The following is a 19,806-nucleotide window of genomic DNA, read 5'->3' as shown; positions in this document are numbered from 1 at the left end:
ACTTTCCTTCTTCGCCGTGCTCAAAGGGTCAAAGAATTTTGAGTGGGGGCCCGAATGCCAAAAGGCATTCGAAGAAGTAAAAGAATATTTGACGAAGGCACCACTCTTGATGAGGCCCGACCCGAAGGAAACTCTTCAGCTTTATCTAGCTGTGTCCGACAGAACTCTTGGGGCCGTCCTTGTGAAAAATTATGAAGGTAATCAACATCCCGTGTTCTACGTGTCCCATGTCCTCAAGGATGTGGAGACGAGGTACCCCAACGCCGAGAAATTCGTATATGGGTTGGTTATGGCCTCCCGAAAATTGCGACATTATTTCCAAGGCCGGACGGTCCAAGTCGTCACCAGCCAGCCTCTGAAGAAGATTTTAACTAGGCCCGAAGCATCTGGAAGAGTCGTAGCATGGTGTATCGAACTCGGGGAATTTGATCTCTAGTACGTTCCCCGAACGGCAATTAAGGCCCAGGCTTTGGCCGACTTCATGGTTGAATGCACATTCTCGGGCCCGAAGGATCTTTCACCTGATGAACAACTAATCCGAATCCCAGGAAAGTGGAAGCTTTTTGTAGATGGGTCGGTGGCCGGAAAAAAGTGTGGGGCCGGCTTGATCCTCTCCAGCCCCGAAGGATTTGAAATATGCCAAGCCATAAGGTTCGACTTCCTCTTGACAAATAATGAGGCCGAATATGAGGCCCTCCTCGCAGGGATGAAGCTGGCCCGAAGCCTTAAGGCGAAGCACCTAAGGGCCTTCAGCGACTCCATGTTGGTCGTGAAACACTTCACGGGGGAATATGAACAAAGGGACCCCCGAACCAAAGCCTACGCCGCCAAGGTACATGAGGCTTCTTTATCATTTGAAACCTTTGAACTAAGTCAAATTGGCAGAGAGAACAATTCTAGGGTAGATGCCATTTCAAGGCTAGCTTCGGCCGAGACACAGAACCTAACTGGTTCTATTTACCTCACCGAAGCCAAGACGCCTTCGATCGAGAAGAAAAAATGTCTAGAAATTCACCAGGGGAGCGACTGGATGACCCCCCTCAGGAAATTTTTGGAAAAATGCATTCTGCCACCCGACCGAAAGGATGCCCTGAAAATTAAATACAGAGCATCGAACTACACAATAATCAATGGGCGGATGTATCGCCGATCAGTCAGTCAACCCCTTCTGCGCTGTTTGAACAACAAAGAACAGCAAAAGGCTTTGGAGGCAGTGCACGAAGGAATTTGCGGTGAGCACCTGGCTGGTCGGTCGCTCGCCTTTAAAATTCTCCGACAGGGATTCTTCTGGCCCACTCTGAGGGCAGACGCCGTCGACTATGCAAGAAGATGTGTACAATGCCAGCTGTTCGCCACTGTCCCGAAACAACCTCCAGAAGAAATGACCTCTGTAATAAGCCCAATTCCATTCGCCATATGGGCCGTAGACATAGTTGGCATACTGACCACTAGCACGAAGCAAGCGAAGTACTGCATAATCGCAATCGACTATATGACCAAATGGGTCGAAGCCCGTCCTCTGTCAAGCATAACCGAAGAAGCCGCGAAAAAGTTCTTCTTAGAACAGGTCATTCTCCAATTTGGCATTCCAAAAATATGCATCTCAGATAATGGAACTCAGTTTATTGGAAACAAATTCACGCAAGTTTCTACACCATTTCGGAATTGAACATAAATTTAGCTTAGTCGCCCACCCGCAAGGAAATGGGGCAATCGAGGCGGCAAACAAAGTAATATTTCGAGGAATAAAAAAGAGGTTGGGCGAGGCCAAAGGAAGATGGGCGGAAGAACTCCCTTGGATCTTATGGGCTTACCGAACCACCCCTAGGACATCAACGGGAGAAACTCCTTTCAGAATGGCCTATGGAACCTAGGCTCTAGTTCCTGTTGAAGTGGGCTTGGAATCGTACCGAACCGAGACCTACAGTGTTGAAACTAATAGATTTGGGTTAAAGGCGAACGTAGACTTACTGGAGGAAGAAAGAAAAGCTGCACATCAAAGGAACATGAGGTATTTACTACAAGCGGCACAACACTATGAATCCAATGTGAAGAAAAGGTCCTTTGGAGTAGGGGACCTAGTCCTAAGGGAGTTGGCCGCATCCATGCCGTCCAAACAAGGAAAGCTCCAGCCTAACTGGGAAGGGCCCTACAAAGTGATCGAAGTCGTTCGTCCTGGAACCTATAAGCTCGAAACATTGTCAGGCGAACCAATCAAAAACACTTGGCATGCCAGTCGCCTTCGAAAATTTTATCAGTAAGAAATTTCTTAAAAGTTTGTATTTAAATTATATGTGAAGAATGTAAGCAATTTAACTAAATAAAGATGCATTTCCTGTCAAATTTCTTTATTTATACGTGTTGCGGCCGCCCGAGTATTATCTGAGGGCGATCCCGAAGAAGATAAACCCCTCGGCCGCCGCCCTTGTCTAATTTTTTAATTAAACGACATAAGGGGCAATCGCCCAAAATTCGAACATCCTTCACTACACTATTATGACAATTTGAAATTGGTAAACACGAATTAAGGGCCTTAAGGGGCAATCCTAAAATAACGCCCTATCATTCGTCTTAACTTAATCATTTGTTATTAATAAGGCCTAAGGAACCCCTGTCCCGGGGCGATCAAAAGAAGAACATGGTCCTTCGGCCTCAATCAGGTACACAAAATTAAATCCAAAACCAGGTTTAGGGGCGATCCCGAAGAAAACCTCCACTTGGATGAACGAACCATGACCTGCTGATCTAGAGGCAATCGCTGAAAGATCAGCACCCCTGTTCCTTCGCCTGAATTCAGTAAAAGGATTAACAGCCCGAACTCACCTTCGACCTTCAACCTTTGGGGCCGTAGGGGGTAGTAAGGCAGCAATTCATTAAGATCATTAAGGCGAATGAATAAGCCGAAGATACGATTCATTTTTCATTTTATTAAAATTGTTAAAATTGTTGAGACAGATAAAGCCGAAGATACAATTCATTAAGATCGTTAAGGCGAATGAATAAGCCGAAGATACGATTCATTTTTCATTTTATTAAAATTGTTAAAATTGTTGAGGCAGATAAAGCCGAAGATATAATTCATTAAGATCGTTAAGGCGAATGAATAAGCCAAAGATACGATTCATTTTATTAAAAAAGATTGTTAAGGCAAACGAAGCCAAAGATACAATTCATTTTCGTTAAGGCGGATGAATAAGCCGAAGGCACGATTCATTTCATTAAAATCGTTAAAGCATCAATAACACCGAAGAGGAGATTTATTTTAATTATTAAGGCGGATGAAGCCAAAGATACAACTATTAAATGCAGTTGGACAATGCTGATGAGAGACAAAAGATGCATTAAAATATAAAACCCCGAAGGCTAGCTAAATTACAAAAGCCCGAAGGCAAGAGTTCCAATTACAAAGAGTACTGATTACAAAAAAAAAGAAATACAGGAAGACGAACGAAGAAGGCCGCTGTAAGAGTTAGGTACGACCATGGAAACACCAATGACAAACTTCGCAACAAGATCATCTTCCGTCATGTCAAGCACCTCAGTGTTGAAGGTTTAGGCTTGAGGGTCTTCATCCGAGAGCTCTTCGTCTTCGCCGGAGGAGACATGAGGGACTTCGACTGCTGGCCGGCTGATAGGATCCTCCAGGCTGTCGTTCAGCAACTGCTTATAATCCCATTTCAGGCCATGGGCCTTCTCCAGGACATAATCAGCGCCGAACTGAAAGCAGCGCTCCTCCGTCCTGTCCAGCTGCTTCCGCTTCTTCCGAAGCTTCTTTCGGGACCTCTTCAGCTGGACGTTCTGGTGGGAGATCCTCCGGTTCACCCTCTCCAGTTCAGTCTCCAGCCGAGATCTGTCTTCCTTCAGCGCAGCGGCTTCGACCTCGTTCTGGGCTTTCACCCTTACAAGTTCCTCCTCGGCCGTCGCGGCCCTCCTCTCCAACTCCTTTACCTCGGCCATCCGAGTCTCCATGTCCTTAACCTTATCCTCCACGGCTGCGGCCCAAGGGGCAGCCTGCAAAAGGACGACAAAAACATTACTAAAAGGTGCCGAAAGGAAAAATATGTGAAGTGGTTGCTTATATAGGCAGAAGAATGCCAGGAGACGCAAATAATTTAATGTTGACAGGTAGAATTAATTCTACCTCGTCTCCCCAGAATTGGAAAAAGAAAAACATTCATTGGAAAGAGAAAACATGGTTTAATGCGCACAAGAAGCAAGTAAAAGTTGACTGTTCAAGTACGAATATCACTAACCCTAACCATAGTGACTATTAATCTTCCACTTCATCATATTTTAGTTTGAACCGAGACTGTTATTTAATTTTATCCACAGATAAGTCAAGTAAAGAATTAGACTGTAATATCAGAACTTAGACTTATATCAGAACTTAATAGTTATCAGAACATAATTTCTTAACTCGAAAAAGGAATGCCTATCTTAGGAAGTCCTCACACAAATTCTGATTTATATTCTTCAGAACTTAATCATCAGAATATGTAATCAGAACTTGTCCTCAGAATTTGTGCAATGAAACACAATGACTGTTCATCTAAAACAACATAGATCACCACAGTAATTTTCATCATTCATATGGAGTGATTAGTGTGTGCATTAAGCTAAATATCAGACAAAGAGTAAAGTCTGATTCACTTCAGTACATCTTAGAAATAAGGCATAACTAAAACTTTGCTAAAGAGCTGTCATTATCCTGAAACCTACTGATGAATGAGTTCATGCTTGAGTCCACCTCAACTATTTTGTGCTAATTTTATGCATCTTTTTAATTTCCATTTCACAGTGGCTTCTCAGTGTAAGTGAGTCACGACTGCTTATCAGAATTTATGTTATTATCAGAGTATTTCTCCAGTAATCATAGAGTGTGAAAAGTCACCAAGAAAATATTTTAGTTGCTTTTCTGATGCATATTACTTAATACCAGCAATGCACTTGGGTCATCCCTTCCACATTTTTACTCTAGATCTTAAAGGATTACCTGATTTTATTCTTTGATCCTCTTGCTTTTTCTTTTGATAAGTGAGGTTTATCAGCACTTAGTGCATTCAGCAGATTTACTAGTATCAGAACTTAACAGATGAGTAGCATTATTCTAATTTGTGACTTAGTAATAAGATAGACAAAGTAAACTCAACTAAGCTCAATTATCAGAATTTGCTTGTGTCAATAGATTTCCACAGAAATAATTACTTCTTACATGGGATCCGTTGTTTATTGAAGACTACTAGGTCAACATCTAGCACAGTTATCCTCATAGGATTGAATAGTTACTTAAACAGACATATCACTTATCAGAGTTTAGAAACATATATCAGACAACAGTCAGTACTTAAATACATTTGTCAATTAAGCACATAATATACAAAGAGATTAAATTCTGTAAATACTGATCATAAAGTCTGATATAACAGAACAAAACTAAGCAGATTTAGAGAAAGAACCTGAAACCATTCCAAGTTCATTTACCAATCTTGTAAAAGTGGCTTCACACAATGGTTTTGTGAAGATATCTGCTAGTTGTTGATCTGTTGGAACAAAGTGTAATTCCACTGTACCTTCATCCACATGTTCCCTTATGAAGTGGTACCTGATACTGATGTGCTTTTTCATAGAGTATTGAACTGGATTACCTGTCATAGCAATAGCACTTTGATTATCACAGTAAATAGGAATTTTGAAATATGTTAACCCATAATCCAGTAACTGATTCTTCATCCAAAGAATCTGTGCACAACAGCTTCCTGCAGCAATATACTCTGCTTCTGCAGTTGATGTGGAAATTGACTTTCATTTCTTGCTGAACCAAGAAACCAATCTGTCTCCAAGAAATTGGCAGCTTCCACTTGTGCTTTTCCTGTCAATTTTGCAAGCTGCAAAATTTGCATCTGAGTAACCTATTAGTTTAAAATCTGATTCTCTAGGATACCACAATCCCAGATCAGCTGTTCCTTTAGGATACTTGAAAATTCTTTTCACAGCTGTTAAGTGAGGTTCTCTTGGATCTGCTTGAAATCTTGCACAAAGACCAGGGTGCATACATGATATCAGGTCTACTAGCAGTTAGATAGAGTAGAGAGCCAATCATACCTCTGTAATCAGTAACATCTACTGATTTACCAGTATCCTTATCCAGTTTTGTTGCAGTGGTCATGGGAGTGGATGCACTTGAACAATCTTACATTCCAAATTTCTTCAGCAAGTTTCTGGTGTACTTTGTTTGACAAATAAAAGTGCCTTCTTCATTCTGCTTGACTTGAAGGCCCTGAAAATAGCTAAGTTCCCCCATCATACTCATCTGATACCTTGACTGTATCAGTTTGGCAAACCTCTTGCAAAGTCTGTCATTTGTAGACCCAAAAATGATATCATCAACATAAATCTGGACCAGAAGTAAGTCCTTTCCATGGTTGATGTAGAACAGTGTTTTGTCTATTGTTCCTCTGTTGAATCCACTTTCCAGAAGAAACTGAGCTAAAGTCTCATACCATGCTCTAGGAGCTTGCTTAAGTCCATAAAGTGCTTTATCAAGCCTGTATACATAATCTGGATGTTTGGAGTCTACAAAGCCTGGAGGTTGTTCAACATATACTTCCTCTTCCAATTCTCCATTGAGAAATGCACTTTTCACATCCATTTGAAAGACAGTAAACTTTTTGTGAGCAGCATAAGCCAAAAATATCTTTATGGCTTCTAACCTAGCAACTGGTGCAAATGTTTCATCATAATCAATTCCCTCATGTTGAGAATATCCTTTTGCAACCAGCCTTGCCTTATTCCTTGTAATTATGCCATCACTGTCAGTTTTGTTTCTGAATACCCACTTTGTACCAACTACAGATCTATTCTTTGGTCTTGGCACTAGGGTCCAGACTTTGTTTCTTTCAAATTCATTTAACTTTTCCTGCATTGCTTGCACCCAATCAGCATCTTGAAGAGTTTCTTCCACTCTATTTGGCTCAGTCTGAGAGAGAAAAGAATTGCAAAGACATTCGTTTGAAGTACCTGTTCTAGTTCTGACACCTGCATCAGGATTTCCAATTATCAAATCAGGTGTATGTGATTTTGTCCACTTCCTTGCAGATGGAAGGTTTTCTCTAGAACTGGATGCTCCCCCATGATCCATGCTGTCTTCATTTTCATTTTCTGATGCTCCCCCTGAAACTATGCTCTCTGAGTTGGATTCTTCAGAATTTAGATTTTCAGCACTATCAGAACCTGGCTTATCAGAACTTGATGAATTAGAACTTGAAGAGCCAGATGTATGTTCTGATGTTTCTTGAGATGTGGTAAGATCATGAGTATGCTCCCCCTGCATAGATGCATCTTCCTTTGGTGTAGTCACCACAGTTTCAATAACATCAGAGTTTAATCCATCAGAGTTTACAGTATCAGGACTTAGACTGTCAGGATTTTCAGTATCAGAATTTGAGTCTTCATTTTCAAATCTCAGCTAATCACGGTCAATAAAATCTTCAAGACTGGTAATCTTCTTGTCATCAAAAGAGACATTGATAGATTTCATGACCACTTTTGTTCTCAAATTATAGACTCTGAAGGCTTTTGTGGAAAGTGGATATCCAACAAAGATTCCTTCATTAGCTTTTAGATCATACTTGGATAGCTGTTCATGATGAGTCTTGAGAACAAAACACTTGCATCCAAATACATGAAAGTACTTCAGATTTGACTTCTTTTTCTTCACCATCTTATATGGTGTTTTTCCTTGCTTGTTAATGAGTGTTGTATTTTGAGTAAAACAAGCAGTCTGCACAGCTTCAGCCCAGAAATAGGTTGGAAGCTTTGCTTCTTCAAGCATTGTACGTGCAGCTTCAATGAGAGTTTTATTCTTCCTTTCAACAACTCTATTTTGCTGTGGAGTTCCAGGAGCAGAAAATTCCTGCTTAATTCCATGGGTTTTGCAGAACTCTTCCATTATCAAATTCTTGAACTCAGTGCCATTATCACTCCTTATTGTTTTCACAGAATCTTTGACCAATTTATCCAGATGTTTGACATGATCAATCAAGATAGATGCAGTTTCACTTTTTGTGTGCAAGAAATACACCCATGTGTATCTAGTGAACTCATCCACTATGACCAATGCATATTTCTTCTTTGCAATAGACATGACATTTACTGGACCAAATAGATCAACATGTAGTAGATGATAAGACTCAAGAATTGATGATTCAGTCTTGCTCTTGAATGAAGATTTTCTTTGTTTGGCCTTCTAACAAGAATCACAAAGGCCATCAGGAGCAAATACTGACTTTGGCAGTCCTCTCACAAGATCGTTCTTGACCAGCTCATTTATATTGTTGAAATTTAAATGAGAGAGTTTTTGTGCCAATTCCAGCTTTCTTCAATTGATGCTTTACTCATCAGACAGATTGCAGAACCATCGGTACTTGTTGAAAGCTTAACTTCATAAATGTTACCACGCCTCTATCCTTTTAGAACAACTTTGCCTTTGGATTTACTTACAACTTCACAGTGTTCTTCAAAGAAATCAACATGATAACCTCTGTCACATATTTGACTTATACTCTGCAGATTATGTTTAAGTCCTGAGACCAGAGCTACATCTTTAATGATGACATCCCCAAGATTGATATTGCCATATCCCAATGTTTTTCCAATGTTGCCATCTCCATAAGAAACACTTGGGTCAGCTTTCTCCACAAAGTCTGATAGCAGGGCTTTATTTCCAGTCATATGTCTTGAACATCCACTGTCCAGAACTAGAATATTTTTCCTGTTGCCCTGCAATCACAAAGACCACTAATGATTAGTTTTAAGGACCCAGACTTGCTTGGATCCTTTGGCCTTATCAAGTTTGTTAACATTTGCAGCGGATTTAGCATCAGAGTTTATGTTAACATTTTTCTTATCAGAACTTACACTATCAGACTTTGAATCAGAATTTACACTAGAAGGAACAATGGAAACTTTCTTCAAAGAAGGTTTTAATTGATAATAATCACAGTACAAGCTATGATATTCCTTACAAGTATAAATGGAATGCCATAAACTACCACAATGAAAACAAGTATTCTGTGGTTTATATCTAACAGACTGACTCTTAACTCCTCATTTTGAAGGTAAGGAGTTAATGTTCTTATTCTTCCTGCAAAAAGAAGCCAGATGTTTAGAACTTCCACAGTTATGACATGTTTTCCTAGGAGCATCAGGAACAGGTTTATAATCATTGCTTTTATTCACACCTTCCTTTACATTCCTATTTTTCCTAGGTGATTTTACCTTGTTTACATTCTTAACATCTTTCAGCTTATGCTTAAGCTGCTTCTTAGTCATTATGCCTATGTTTACTTCAGCTGTCTTTTCCTGTTTTAGCTTGTCAGAAGTTAATCCTTCTCTAACTTTTGATTTATCATTATCAGACTTTACACTTACAAACTTAATAGGTTTTAACTTTGGCTTTTACTTAATAACATGCTTAATTTCTACAGTTCTTTTATCATTCTTATCCTCTCCATAACCTAAGCCCTCTTTCCAATTTTCACTACTTAGCAAATTTTGAGTTGTTCTGCCAGAGTTAGTCCAAGTCCTGATTATCTCTCTTTCCTTTTCTAACTCAGTTTTTAGAGATTCATTCATTTTTAGCACTTCATCCCTAACATAAAAAGCATCATCTCTATCCTTCTGAGTTTGATGGAACATAACTAACTCTTTTTCTAAGAAATCATTTCTTTTCTTAAAAGCAAGATTTTCAGAAGTTAATCTTTCACATGTTAAAGTTTGATCTCTATAACTAACAAACATGGTTTTAAGATATCTTCTCAACTCATTAATATCATCAGTATGAAAAGCATAAGTAGTCTGAGGTACCTTTGTTTCTGCAGCTACAGAACTGCTCTCATCACTTTCTTTATCAGCATTTGTCATCAACGCATAGTTCTCCTCACTTTCAGAGTCTGAGGTGTCTGTCCACCTTTTCTGCTTTGTGACAAGAACCTTGCCTTTGTCACCCTTTACCTTTTTGCAATCAGGAGATATGTGGCCTTTCTCACCACAGTTATAGCATTTGACATTGGTATAATCTCCTCTATCAGACCTTCCTCCTCTGCCTTCAGATCTTCTGAAATTCTTCTTATCAGAACTTATGCCTTTTCTGGAAAACTTCTTTCCCTTCCTGAACTTCCTGTATGCAATCTTTGTGATCCCTTTCACCATAAGAGCACACAGCTTCATCATCTCCTCATCAGCATCAGTCTCACGCAAGCTTTCAGAATCTGAGTTATCATCACTTTCAGAACTTGATGACTCAGTATCAGACTTTGTAAAAAGAGCTTTACCCCTGTCTTTCCTTGAGGTAGCTGCCTTGGGGGATTCTTCTTCAGCCTTAAGAGCAACTGTCCTTGACTTTCCTCCTTTCCTCTTGCTTCTTTGTTCCATCTCAAGTTCATGAGTCTTTAGCATTTCATAAATTTCATCAAGAGTTGTTTCATCAAGATTGTAATTGTCTCTTATTGTTGTTGCCTTCAAATCCCAACATTCAGGAAGAGCTAACAGGAATTTAAGGTTTGAATCTTCAAGATCATACTCCTTATTAACCAGTGACAGATCATTCAAGAGTTTGACAAATCTATCATATAAATCAGTCAATGATTCATTAACCTTTGAGTCAAAGTGTTCATACTCTTGAGTGAGTATTGTCTTCCTGTTCTTCTTAATTGTGTCGGTTCCCTGACACCTTATTTCCAGAGCATCCCATATCTCCTTAGCAGTCTTGCAGTTAATTACCCTGTTTGACATTACATTATCAATGACACTATGCAGTAAGTGCCGTACCTTAGCATCCTTAGCAATTGATGCTATATCTTCAGCAGTATAATCACTCTTCTCCTTTGGTACGGTCTTTGCTGCTTCACCTGCAACTGCAACAGCGAGCTTGGTTGGTTTGTGAGGCTCTTCCTTGATTCTATCAAGATATTCTGGATCTGTAGCTTCCAGAAATATGGTCATCCTCACCTTCCATATGGCATATTCAGATGGTCTCAGTATGGGAACTCTGATGGTTTCATACCGACTTTGGATTTGTGTCTTTGGAGGTTCTTCAGTTTTGGTAGGCTTAGTTGGAGTTTCTGTGTCAGACATGATTGTGTTTGGATCTTTAACTGTATGTGTGTTAACAGATAGGCTCTGATACCGCTTGTTAGGTCACACACACTATAGAGGGGGTGAATATAGTGTAAAATACAATCAAATCAAACTTTAATATCTTAAATAATATAAAACAAACTTTATTGAAACAATAAACTCTGTTACAGTATGGAACTGTTACCTCTCAGTGATGAACAAATATCACGAGAGCTGCTAGGGTTACAATTAATAATCTTCTTGAATATAATAACACTTATAGTGTAAACCCTATGTCTGTGTTTATATATTACACAGTTACAAGATAATCACTAATTGATATGGAATATAATTCTGCTTCCTAAAATATATCAATCAGATATCTTTTCTTCCAAGTATTTCATTCTTCACGGAACTCCTTCTTCATGCATATCTCTTCTTATGTTTATCTCGATCTTCTTTCCTTTAATCAGTTACTGTCCTTATCTGATCGTCCTGCAGCACTTAAGTTCTGATATCCAACTTCTGATGATTATCTCCTGATAATATAAGTACTGATATCCTTAAGTCCTGACTTCCAGTATAAGTACTGATTCCCAGTTAAGTACTGATTTGTCCTGTTAAGTAAGATCTGAAAACTAAACATAAATTATATTAGCCATGACATTATCAAATATATCTAACACAGAGGCCGAAGCAAAGGTCGGAAGATCGACCGGAAGCTGGAGGCCATGACATAGGTCTGAAGCCACCTCCTTCGTGGATTGTCGGGCTGGATATACAGTATGGTCGGACGTGAGCACGCCCCACCCTGGGAGATAAGAGCGCACAATCCCCTCATTGCTCCGGGTCCGCTTGGAAGGGTTTCCCTCTCCCATGTACTCCAGGTCATCCCCTTCCTCGGCCTCAGTCGCCACATGAGATTGGCGGTGGGAAGGAGCCCTCTCGGTCTGAGCCCTCTCGTCTGTGCCCTCCAAAGGGTCTGGAGTAACCCTCCGATCGGAGGCCTTCTTCGCCGCCTCCTCGGCCGCCCTGGCCTTTTTTCTCTCGATCAAAGCCTCCCTTGAAGACACTGAAATATGAAGGGGAAACAAGTCAGTCCAAGCATATATAATCGAATGCATAACTAGGAAAATCAAATATACAAGTGCTGGGACAAAACTAAAGAAAAAACAAAGGAAGAAGTTTTGTTACACCCACCCCACAAGCTGAAGAGCCAGTCCTTGTCCCGAAACTCTCCGGGACCCAGCTTCTTCACATTGACGTCCACCAACGCCGTGTAATTTTCCTTCTCCTCCAAGGTCAAGCTCGGCATGAGAAGCAGCGCGGGATTCACATCTCGCCAAACCGACATGACCGCCAACCTTGGACCACTCACATAACACCAATGAGTGTGAGTGGATTTATTGTTCGAATTGGTCACCGTCCAATCAGGTCACCCTACTCGACGGGCGATGGTGTAAAAACCAGAACTCTTCGGATTCTTCCGAAAATCATAATGGTACCAGAATAGGCGAGTGATGGGTGCGATCCCAGCGTGAAGACACCTGTTCTGAAAACAGTTAATAGGCGAGTCGACTCCCGAAAGACGTTCTAAAACCAAGAAATCACGAAGAAAGTTTGTTATGCCCCAATGTTGGTATAAACAATATTCAGATTAAGATTGATAAAATAGGTAAAATTGAAGGAGAAACGCCTAAAAACTAGGAAAAGATAAGATTAACTTTCCATAAACAGATGGCACGCCCTAAGAACGCGCTGCATTGGTTAAACAGTTGAGTGGCCCGTGACCGTTTTGCCTTAAAGGCGCGCCTTTGAACATGACGAGGCGCGTCCAATCGTTGAAAAAAGATAGATGAGTGGCTTAATTGGAGTCTGTCCTATAGTGAGCCTTAGGGCGCGCCCTAGGTAAGGAAGGCTCCTTGGGTGGATCATTTGGACATGATTACTTCGACATGTCCATACTGTGGCTTGGGCAGAATTAAAGTCAGCCCCAAAGATGAATAGTTTAGGGCGCGCCTTATGATGTAAAACCAAAAGCTGGTGATACAAGGCGGCGCCAACATACAGAGATGTTAGGGCGCGCCTTGAATTTCTACTTGGACATAAGTATAGATTTTATGTGCTGATTAGGTGGATTCTCTAGAAGGCTCAAGGAAGATGGAGATTATTATTACTAACTCACTTGATGCAGGTACTCTATTGAGGAACTCCTTCCTGTAGCATATCTACAGGAAAGGCGGTGTCCGTGGTCAGAGACCTCCAGGGATATGCCTGGACTGAAGGCCTCCTCCTGTAGTCAATGGGTGTCCTCATTGGGGATGTGGGGTGAAATCTGGTGTGTGCTTTGGGAGCTCTGTCTCTGTAGTCAACGGGTGTCCTCGTTGGGAGAATTCGGAGTATCCTGCACTTTGCACCCAAAAGCTTGGGATCACTTGTCCTGCAATCTGGTAGGGGCTCCTTATCGGGGGACAAGGATGCGTCCTACATTTGGGGTGAACCACGGCTATACCTGCGTCCACGGACTAGAGAAACAGCTGGTAGCGGAGGGTTATCCTTGGCCAGGGAGATGCCTTATCCGTGAAGTCTCGAAGCCGCGGACGAGCCTTGGGCCTTTGTGGTTGGACCTCATCGGCGGACATTCCTAAAGCTAGTAGAAGACGGTTTCCAGTAGGTTTCCTATTGGGCCTCGGGATAAGAAATCTAAGCCCATTAGGTTTCTTGTTCCCCAATAACTACGTGGGCTTGATCCCCTATAAATAGGGGTACGTAGGCACATTGTAAGGGGTCAGAAGCGAGAGCGCAAAGGAGCCACCACTAACCCTAAGCAATCTCAGCCCCCAATAATCACCACCACCAAATACTGTTCATCTTTTCCGACGAATACTGTTCATCGGATCCACCGACTACTACTTACGTTCCTGATAAAGAACCGCCATCACAGATCTTGTTTCCGGCTACTAACCTCAAGTTTTGTTGTTCCCAAATTCCTCCGTCAACAAATTGGCGCTAGAAGGAGGGGCCTAACAAGATCTACATCTGGGAGGAAGGATGTCTCAATATCACGATGGAGGTTTTTACGATGGAAGTTCTGAAGAAGATTCCGATCATGGCTATGAATATGAACCCTACGTTCCGCCAATGACTGACCGTCCCACACCGGACGTTGGAGGACAGCCGCCTGTGCTCATCAGCAATGCTGACTTGTTGGAACAATTGTATCGCATGGGCGATGCTTTGAATGGTTTCGATTCAAGGTTAAGCACCGTGGAACGACGCAAGGGCAGGAGAGGTCTTCGCCACAACTGAGCGGCTCAGGCGCCTGGAAAAGCACCCATTACAGACAGGGATGTCTCGGCCGGCCATGGCCACACTGAAAGAGGGCGCGTGCCGATAACCCCGCGATGCCTGGACTATTCTAATGACACGTCCCCGATCGTTGAGCTAGTGGAAGAAGATGCTGATGGACGGGAAATTCTGCGAATAGATAACCGGGGAGCCACCCATCCACACCGTTCTGGACGTATTCTCGAGGAACGCCGGTAGGCAGAATCAATACCGGGGAATCAGCCACGTGGCTTCGCAGCTCTGAAAGATCGCTTGGGGATTCGCTTGGACGATGACGATTTGGGAATAGTGTTACTTGAATGGCAGAGAGAAGCTGATCACGGAGATGTGACGCCCCATGATACAACGCGTGTGCCCCTGAATTCCCAGGAAAATCGGGAGCGGCACCGCGATCCAACGCGTGTGCCCCTGAATTCCCAGGATAATCGGGAGCGGCACCGCGATCCAACTCGTGTGCCCCTAAATTCCCAGGATAATCCGCAGCGGTACCGTGATCCAACGCGTGTGCCCCCGAATTCCCAGGAAAATCGGGAGCGGCACCGCGATCATGGACGTGGGTATGGAAACGATCGATGGAGAAGGCCTCAATGGAGGGGAAGAGGTGGAGGCCGAGGCAGATATTTAGACGGATACCATTGTGACAATTACCGCAGACACCTCGATTCCCGCTGGAATAACCAAGCAGATGGCTATGATTATGTGGAACATGATGACCCCAGGAATATAGAAAACTATGACCGCGGTACGGTTCGAGGCCGCGGCCAAGGCGGAGAAGAGAATCAAGGGGGAAATCAGGGACGAAATCCTGAAATAATTGTAATACCTGAAGACGCCCAGAATACAAACCAGCAGCAAGCCCCTCCCGGGGGGAATCAAGTGGAAATACCTCCATTGCAACCCCAAGGTTTACAGACTCAAATGCAGACCATTCCCGGTGTGGGAACTTTCAATGTAGGAGATCTGAAAGGGCTACTTAACCATCTCGAAGGCAGGGTGGCGGCTACAGCTGAAATCCCGTCCCCATTCTCGGCAGCAGTAAGGGATGCGCAATTGCCGGCCGGGTATCGCAACACTACCAGCGATCTTCGCTTCCACGGAAACTCAGATTCGGTGGAATTCCTGGGTCGTTTTAATATAGAGATGGATGTGTACCAAGTCCCGGACTTGGCTCGATGTCGTCTCTTGGCGGCAACTTTTAGAGAAAGCGCCCAGCAGTGGTTTCAAAAGCTCGGGCCAGGAGTGATCACCTCGTGGGATCAGATGAAGAATTTGTTCTTAACTAAGTTCCAAGCCGCGGTGAGATACGCTCCCTCTGTCACAACTCTTGCCAATGTTAGGCAAAGAGAAAATGAAAGTTTAACATCGTACTTCAAAAGGTTCAACGCCGAGTCTACTAGCGTGAGTGGGGCCTCAGACGAAGCCCTAAAAAGTTTCCTGATCGCAGGATTAAGGGTTGGTTCAGATTTTTGGAAGCACTTGCAAGGGAAAGATCCGGCCACTCTCGCAGATGTCTTCGCTTTGGCAGAATCCTTTAAAGCTATAGAACAATCTTTGGCAGATGTACAACCAACTTCACAGTCGAGTCAAAGAAACAAAGGAAGGAAGAGGGATAGGTCACCAAGCCCGAGATACCGAAGGAGTAGTCGAAGCCCAGACCGGATAAATACAACAAGCACAAGGAGGGGATGGAGCCCTCCCTCAAACTATGACTACAAGACAAGCCGGTACACACCTTTGGTCGCATCTATCGACCATATCTATGAGGTAAACAGAAATAAAGGGCTATTTAGGAAACCTGAAGCTTTATCATCATGGCAAAGCAAAGACAAGAAAAAATATTGTGAATATCATGAATCATCTGGACATAACACGCACGAGTGCCGACATTTAAAAGACGAAATCGAAGCGTTTATCAAGGAAGGATACCTCGGAGAATGGGTAGTCAAGGAAGTAAGGAAGCACAAGGATGACAGGACAAGGGAAGAGGAAAGATGAGCCCCACGCGGGACAAACAATGATACCCCGGAGGAAAATAAATTTATCAGAGATGGCAGTATCCGAACAATCTACGGGGGAGATCCCGGAATGGAATGCAGCAACCGAGCCTTGGCAAAATACGCTAGGGAAGCCCGGTTTAGGCCTCTCACAAATATTCATAGGGTGGAAACCCGGCCACCCAAAGTGTTTAAAGGGGAGTCCATGGATATCACTTTCAGAGAAACAGATGCCCGATGGGTACATCACCCACACAATGATGCGTTGGTTATTTCCATCCAAATCGGTATAAAGAATGTCCATAGAGCCTTCGTGGATAATGGAAGCTCCGCAAACATCCTCTATTACAGCACCTTCAAGAAGATGGGACTGCCTGATCAGGATATGTCGGGGGAAGACTCGTGGGTCTATGGTTTTTCAGGTGCAGGAGTTAGAGTCATGGGGTCAATTCGGCTCCCATGCACACTAGGGGAAAGCCCACTATCGGTAACAAAGATGCTCGAATTTAAAGTTCTGAATCAGGAATCATCCCACAACGTGTTATTGGGACGACCTTTTCTACGGGAGATGAGAGTCATCACTTCAATTCATCACCTAACAATCAAATTTCCAACGCCAAATGGAGTGGGAAGTATCAGGGGTTCCCAATATGATTCACGGGAGTGCTACAGGCAAGCAATGAAAGGGTTCAGAAAAGACTCCCACGCCAATGATACTCCGGACGTGGATCGAGAGAAAAGCATTGAGCAACCAACCGAGGAAATCCGAGTCCACTATTATGTTGAGCAAGAAGAAGAACATCCCTCTGAGTTGCCCTTGACAATGTTGTACCTGGAAGACACAATCAGAATTGAGATGTTGGAAGAAGAAGAGGAGGCGATGTATACCATAGTCCAAGCAGATTTCCATGGGGAACGTTTAGAAGGAAGATTCGGTGTCTTGCGAAGCCTCGAACAGGGTGACGTCATTCCTCTTGCAGAAGCACCCCCGCCCGCAAAATATACTGAAAAAATTGATAACTCTACTACGCAAGGCACACGTCCTGAAGGGAATGCACCCTCTCTACAAGATCAGGAGAACTATAATCCCCTTGACTTGGATCCCCGGATACCAATGCCGACGGAAAAGATGGGGCCATCAGAAGATACGATCGAGATCCCCGTTGATGAAAAAGACCCGAGTAAGGTTCTGAGAATAGGGTCCCAATTGACACCAAGGTTAAAGGAAGGTCTATCAAAATTTCTGTTAGAAAACCTTGATGTATTTGCATGGAGCCATTCTGATATGGTGGGGATTGATCCAGAAATAATGTGCCATCGATTGAATATCGACCCCAAGCATAAAGGGGTTCGACAAAAACGAAGGGCCGTAAGTGGAAAAAGAGCTATAGCCCTAGCAGAGGAAGTAGAAAGGCTCCTAGACGTCGGACTAATTCGAGAATCTTTTTACCCAGAATGGCTAGAAAATCCGGTATTGGTAAAAAAGCCCAACGACAAATGGAGAACGTGTGTGGACTTCACCGACCTAAATAAAGCATGCCCAAAAGATAGTTTTCCCCTACCAAGAATTGATCAGTTGGTCGACGCCACGGCGGGGCATGCCCTGCTCAGCTTCATGGATGCATATTCCGGGTATAACCAGATCCTTATGTATGAGCCTGACCAGGAGCACACCTCTTTCATCACTGATAGAGGGCTCTACTGCTATATTGGAATGCCATTTGGTCTGATCAACACCGGTGCCACTTACCAAAGGTTGGTAAACAAAATGTTCAAGAAGCAGATTGGGAAGACTATGGAAGTGTATGTGGATGACATGCTTGTGAAATCGAAAAGGGCGGAAGACCACGTCGCCGACTTAAATGAAATGTTCCATATCCTGAGAAAATATAGGATGAAACTAAACCCGCAGAAATGCGTGTTCAGCGTAGAATCGGGAAAATTCTTGGGATTCATGGTCAATAACCGGGGGATTGAGGCCAACCCGGAAAAAATAAAAGCTCTGCTAGACATGAAATCCCCCACCAGTGTCAAACAGGTACAGAGTCTAACAGGAAGGATTGCGGCCCTGAATCGATTTGTGTCGAAGTCATCGGATAGGTGCAAAGAATTCTTCAAAGCAATCAAAGGGAGAGGGAAGGATTTTCTGTGGACCCCTAATTGTGAAGAAGCTTTTCTGAAAATCAAAGAACAACTGGGAAATCCGCCGATGTTGACCAAGCCAGAAGACGGAGAAACATTAATTCTATATTTGGCGGTGTCAGAATATTCCGTCAGTGCCGTCTTGGTAAAGGAAGAAGCAAGCTACCAGTGGCCTGTATACTATGTAAGCAAAAGGTTGTTGGATGCAGAAACCAGATATACCAACATGGAAAAATTAGTGTACACTCTTATTCTTGCGGCACGAAAGCTAAGACCGTATTTTCAGGCTCACCGAATAGAAGTTCGCACCGCTTATCCGCTCCGGCAAATTCTACATAAACCCGAATCGTCGGGAAGAATGTTAAAATGGGCCATAGAGCTAGGGTAATTCGATTTGGAATATTGTCCACGCACGGCAATCAAAGGACAAGCGCTGACCGATTTCATACTTGAGTTTGATGAAGAAATTGATGATAAGGCCATAGTACCGGCAGAACCAACCTCACAAGAAAGTCATCAGGACGAAAATAAGCAGGAACTCCCCCACCCGTGGTGGACATTACATGTGGACGGGGCTGTAAACAACAGCGGGTCCGGTGCCGGGATAATCTTGATCACTCCGGAGGGGCACCGCTTGATGAGTGCTATTCATCTCAAATTTTATGCTACCAACAATGATGCTGAGTATGAAGCCTTGATTAACGGTCTGAAGTTAGCTCTGGAGGTAGGGGCCGTGAATTTGATAGTTCGAAGTGATTCCGAATTAGTTGTCAATCAAGTCAACGGAGGATTCCAAGCCCGAGGACCGCGGACAAAGCTGTATATGAGATGTGCAAGACGCCTACTGGGAAAATTTTCAAGTGCCAAACTGGAAAGCGTGCCACGAGAAGAGAATAGTAATGCAGACGCTTTGGCCAAGATGGGGTCGCAGATGGACATCGTCCAACTTGGACAAATCCCCTTGGGAATCCAGAAAGTTCCAAGTATCCCAGAGGTGGAGGTGTGTCAAATGCAAGAAATCCCAAAAGAAAACTAGATGACCCCCATCCATAACTATATTCAATCAGGGGCTGTACCGGAGGATAAACTACAGGCTCGATGTCTTCGGTACCAAGCTGCAAAGTATGTCGAGTATGACGGAGTACTATACAAGAGAGGATTTAACCAGCCACTGTTACGTTGTGTGGACAGGGAAGAAGGAAATTAT

General features: G+C 43.0%; 2 protein-coding genes across 2 annotated transcripts; both read left to right on the top strand.

The window, feature by feature from the left end:
* Positions 1–481: 481 nt before the first annotated feature.
* Positions 482–1,669, top strand: LOC141659691 (uncharacterized). The gene has a single exon (XM_074466618.1). The coding sequence runs from the start codon at positions 482–484 to the stop codon at positions 1,667–1,669; it is 1,188 nt and encodes a 395-aa protein (XP_074322719.1).
* Positions 1,670–16,548: 14,879 nt separating this feature from the next.
* On the top strand, positions 16,549–19,635 carry LOC141659690 (uncharacterized). The gene is made up of 3 exons (XM_074466617.1): positions 16,549–18,212; positions 18,294–18,983; positions 19,188–19,635. Exons 1-3 carry the CDS (start codon positions 16,549–16,551, stop codon positions 19,633–19,635), a joined length of 2,802 nt encoding a protein of 933 aa, XP_074322718.1.
* Positions 19,636–19,806: the final 171 nt, after the last annotated feature.

Source organism: Apium graveolens, chromosome 5 (genome assembly GCF_009905375.1).
Source record: "Apium graveolens cultivar Ventura chromosome 5, ASM990537v1, whole genome shotgun sequence".
NCBI classification, from domain to species: Eukaryota; Viridiplantae; Streptophyta; class Magnoliopsida; order Apiales; family Apiaceae; genus Apium; species Apium graveolens.
This window is presented reverse-complemented; position numbering and strand designations above follow the sequence as displayed.

What these genes read in the sequence shown, in the direction of transcription:
- LOC141659691 (XM_074466618.1), top strand. Translation starts at nt 482, where the DNA reads ATGGTTGAATGCACATTCTCGGGCCCGAAGGATCTTTCACCTGATGAA.
- LOC141659690 (XM_074466617.1), top strand. Translation starts at nt 16,549, where the DNA reads ATGGAATGCAGCAACCGAGCCTTGGCAAAATACGCTAGGGAAGCCCGG. An exon ending in ACCGGTGCCACTTACCAAAG is followed by an intron (nt 18,213 to 18,293) that starts GTTGGTAAACAA and finishes GAAATCGAAAAG; the next exon opens with GGCGGAAGACCACGTCGCCG. An exon ending in AAATGGGCCATAGAGCTAGG is followed by an intron (nt 18,984 to 19,187) that starts GTAATTCGATTT and finishes TGTAAACAACAG; the next exon opens with CGGGTCCGGTGCCGGGATAA.